A 3778-nucleotide genomic window follows, 5' to 3' on the forward strand; every position below is an offset into this window, starting at 1 on the left:
CTCCTGCAGAGAGGGACACACACGCACACACACACACACACGCGCACAGTGCACACGCGTGCACACATATACATGGGAGTAAACACACACAGTCTCACACAGTCACACACAAACACAGGTGCATCCACACACACACAAATACACCCACCAAAAGCAAACACAATCAAGACAGGAATTTATCAATATTTACATTCAGTTTACTGACAACCCTATGGAGGCTTCACAAAACAGTGTATCACTGCGTTTGGGCTTTCTGGGATGATAGCAAGAATTCCTTCATCTCCATAATGTATACAATAGGCTGAATATGGGAAAGAACGGCTGAATGTACTGTATCCCCTGTCATTCAAGCTATTGGAAACAACTAGATTCATATGGAGTATGAATGTGAATACACAGGCTCTACTGTCATGATAAACATTACCTAGCTCTTCTGTGCCATAGTCAGGGGTGTAGCCAGCCTCCACCATGGCAGTGCGGCAGGCACTCCTAGCCACCTCCTTCACCAACTCTCTGAACTCCCCAAGACGAGAGGCCACCTGTTCCAGAGGTGAAGGGTCAACAGGTCAAGGGTCAGGTATGGGTGAAAGCAGAGAATGTCTAATAAGGGGAGAACCTCCACTCTCGGGAAACTTCCGGTTTCTGAACTGGTTGCAGTTCCTTTTCTGGTTCCACATGAGGGCGCTCACGAATAAGTGCAGGATGAATGGAGGTCTATGGAGCTGTACCCCTCAAATCCACTTTTCTCGAGATATACATTTTTGCCCAGAAATTTGAATGTTGCATGCGAAAGAGGGAGCAGAGAAAATACACAGCGATGAGTATTATATTTTTTGAGTCACTTATTTGTTCTAAAAAGCCTTTCAAATGCGTCAATGACGTCATTCATTAGCAGAAAGCTAGTGTGTTGTGGGCAACAATGAGCCAACCTGTAAGAAATCGAAAGGACGTAAGTACTCGTTCATTCAACTTTTGACCTATAATACATATTGATCTTGCAGAAACCACAATCCAATATTCAATTTTTCAACGACAACCAGGTGAAAGAGACACATTTAGCCGTCTAGCTCCATAGACCCCCATTGTTTTTGCACTTATTCGTGATCGCCCCTAGCGGAACTGCAGCAGATTGCAGGTACAATAGAGTTAATAGCGAGTGATCTGGCTCTCCGTAAACGGGCTCTGGTGAAAGCATGAATATTTTGGATACCAACAAAATGTCACTCTAATGGTTTTACAGTGCTGTCATTATGCACAGTCTAAGGGGGGGACATCCTCTGCACACCTCCTTCAGCTGTTTGTACTGCTCGTCCTGGAAGTCTTTGAGGGAGTAAGTGCGGTTGGCTTCGATGCGACACAGCCCCATGTCACTGATGCGGTAGCACATCTCTCTGATGTCAATCAACGCTGGACGCAGAGACTGAGTGAGAGGAGAGCAAAGTAATGACATTTAAATAAACACTATTTCCACTTAAAAAAGACAACAGGCAAAAAAAAACTGCTGGTAAGCTACTTTAAAAAACTGCTGGTAAGCTACTGCCATAGTGATTGCATCATACAGTACTATGCAAAAGTCTTAGGCCACCCTACAGTACATGTTTTGCTGCAAAGTTATGAGGACTATATTAATGTATTGCTCTCTTTATTAGTATACCACCACAACATGCAGGGAATACTGTGTGTAGACAGTATTACAGTATAAAAACACAAAAATGTACCGGTGGTTTTCATCATAACATTGCTAAAACAATAAATCTACTGGGTGCCCTAAGACTTTTGCCCAGTTAGTGTGCCTACCTCGTTGACGATGAACAGGTTCTCTTGCAGCGCGCGCTTGCACTGGTCGATCTTCTTGGAGCGCACGTTGGTCCGCCACACACTGAAGGCCCTCCAGCGGCGGAACCGCACGAAGGTGGGGATGCGCTGGAGGCGGCGGTAGCAGCGGTACTCGTACTCCCATCGCTCCAGTGGCATGAAGTCCACCTCGCCGTTGCAGTTGTACGTCACGCCGTGCTGGCTGATGGTGTAGTAGTCGTGCTTGTTGATGTTCTCGTATGTCAGGATTCTGTCCAATGGGACACACAGGTTGTTTTAGTCCATTAATGACAAACTCTGACTAGGTTTGCATAATTCCTATTCACCTCTTTGAGCAGATAGTAGCTACACAGTTACAGTACAGTATTCATGTAATGTATATACAGTACAGTATTAATAAAATACTGTACTTCAGTGTTTGCAAAAAACGCTGTCAAAAGTAATGCCCTTACAGTATTCTGATGCTGTCTGATTCTGCCATGATGTGGTAAGTGTTTTTTATTTTTTGGCTTTTTATGCCTTTATTGTGATAGGATAGTTAAGAATGACAAGAAGCGAGTGAGAGAGAGAGTCGGGGTGGGATCCAGAGGACCACAGAATTGAACCCGGGTCGCTGCCGTACGGTGCAGGTGCCTCAGCCTGTTGCGTCACGGCTGGGGCCATGTGGTAAGTGTTTTGACAGCCAAGGAAAGTGCACAGTAGGGAGAGTTAAAGAGCAAAGAGTCCACCTTAACAAACTCACCTGAGATTGTAGGGATCATAGTGGACAGATGACTTGGGCGCTATTGACATCATGTAGAGAAACCCCAGGTGAGGGTTATTTTGGATGGTGCGGACTATTTCTGGGGGTGAGTGTAGCCTGGCACGGACCACCTCCTCCACGGAATTAAACAGCAGCGGACTGGGCAGACGTGGAACTGGGCTAGGCAGTGCCATGGAAACCGCTCTGCCTTTGCCAGAGGGCAGTCCTTTGGGAGGAGTGGGGGTGCATAGCCCCAGCTGTACCTAAAGGGGGAGAGTGTGGGGAATCCAATAAAACTGTGTTATGAGATCATCCAGCATGCACCAGTGCAGCAGCACGGAGTGACAATTGGTTTCCCATCCTATTTGATTTGCCTCAAGACAGACATCATTCTATATAACACATGGCAACAACTTCATTACTAACAACAGAAACAAGAGAAATTCAAAACCCTCTTTCTCTCTCTCCCAAACCAAACCTGCTTTTCTTTGACATGGTCAGGCAGCTCTGGAAGGCGCACTGCTGATGGCTGCCTCTCCAACGAGGTGCTTATCCAGTCTGCCACGACTGACGGAGAGGCTGCAGGCCTCCAGCCTGCACTGAGCAGCCGCTCACGGTTCTTCTTGTGGATGTGCTTAGGCTGGCTCTGTTCCTGATACCTTTTCAGGACAGGCTTCAAAAACAAACACACACACACACACACACACACACACACACACACACACACACACACACACACTCACACACACACTCACTCACACACACACACACAATTATTGGAAAATCAAAATATAATATTGTATTACAGGCACTTAATACCTAAAAGTTTCAGCTCTGAGACAAACTACAAACTGCAAGGCAGTCATGAGTAGGGTTATTGCTCTAACTAAAAGCGTGCCTATTGCATATAGCAAAAGTTGTCTTAGCATCACTCAAATTAAGAGAAACCCTGATGACATGAAACATTACAATTACTCATGCACACACCAGTATCTCTAACTGTTGTGTTTTTTGTGCAGCCTTCCGACGCTCCTGCGCCTTGGTGCTGTGGGTGAACACGAGGACATTGGGGTCGCGCTGTGCCTGGCTGGGGGCCACTGATATAAGCCTCGACCTCAATCGCTCAGCATCCACAAGACCAATAGGCAACCGCAGCTCCTGACTTTCCTCTAAACCAGGGATGAGTGGACGTCGCGGAGAGCCCTTATGAGAGAGCGACAT

The 3778-nt window shown here is 46.4% G+C and overlaps 1 protein-coding gene across 1 annotated transcript in view; it reads right to left on the reverse strand.

Annotated features, from left to right (window-relative positions):
- The window catches only part of dnah6 (dynein, axonemal, heavy chain 6), a 48147-nt gene extending 44369 nt beyond the window's left edge, over positions 1 to 3778 (reverse strand). The window contains exons 1-6 of the mRNA XM_076297536.1: positions 3545 to 3778; positions 3036 to 3230; positions 2558 to 2820; positions 1798 to 2065; positions 1286 to 1420; positions 425 to 539 (exon numbers count right to left, since the gene is read on the reverse strand). Of these exons, the coding sequence (XP_076153651.1) occupies positions 425 to 539; positions 1286 to 1420; positions 1798 to 2065; positions 2558 to 2820; positions 3036 to 3230; positions 3545 to 3778 (1210 nt within the window). The remainder of the gene's footprint in view (positions 1 to 424; positions 540 to 1285; positions 1421 to 1797; positions 2066 to 2557; positions 2821 to 3035; positions 3231 to 3544) is intronic.

This window comes from Alosa pseudoharengus, unplaced genomic scaffold (genome assembly GCF_046254945.1).
Source record: "Alosa pseudoharengus isolate Yale_2024_CS ecotype anadromous, Long Island Sound unplaced genomic scaffold, YU_APseudo_1.1 YU_APseudo_1.1_scf_20, whole genome shotgun sequence".
Taxonomy (NCBI): domain Eukaryota; kingdom Metazoa; phylum Chordata; class Actinopteri; order Clupeiformes; family Clupeidae; genus Alosa; species Alosa pseudoharengus.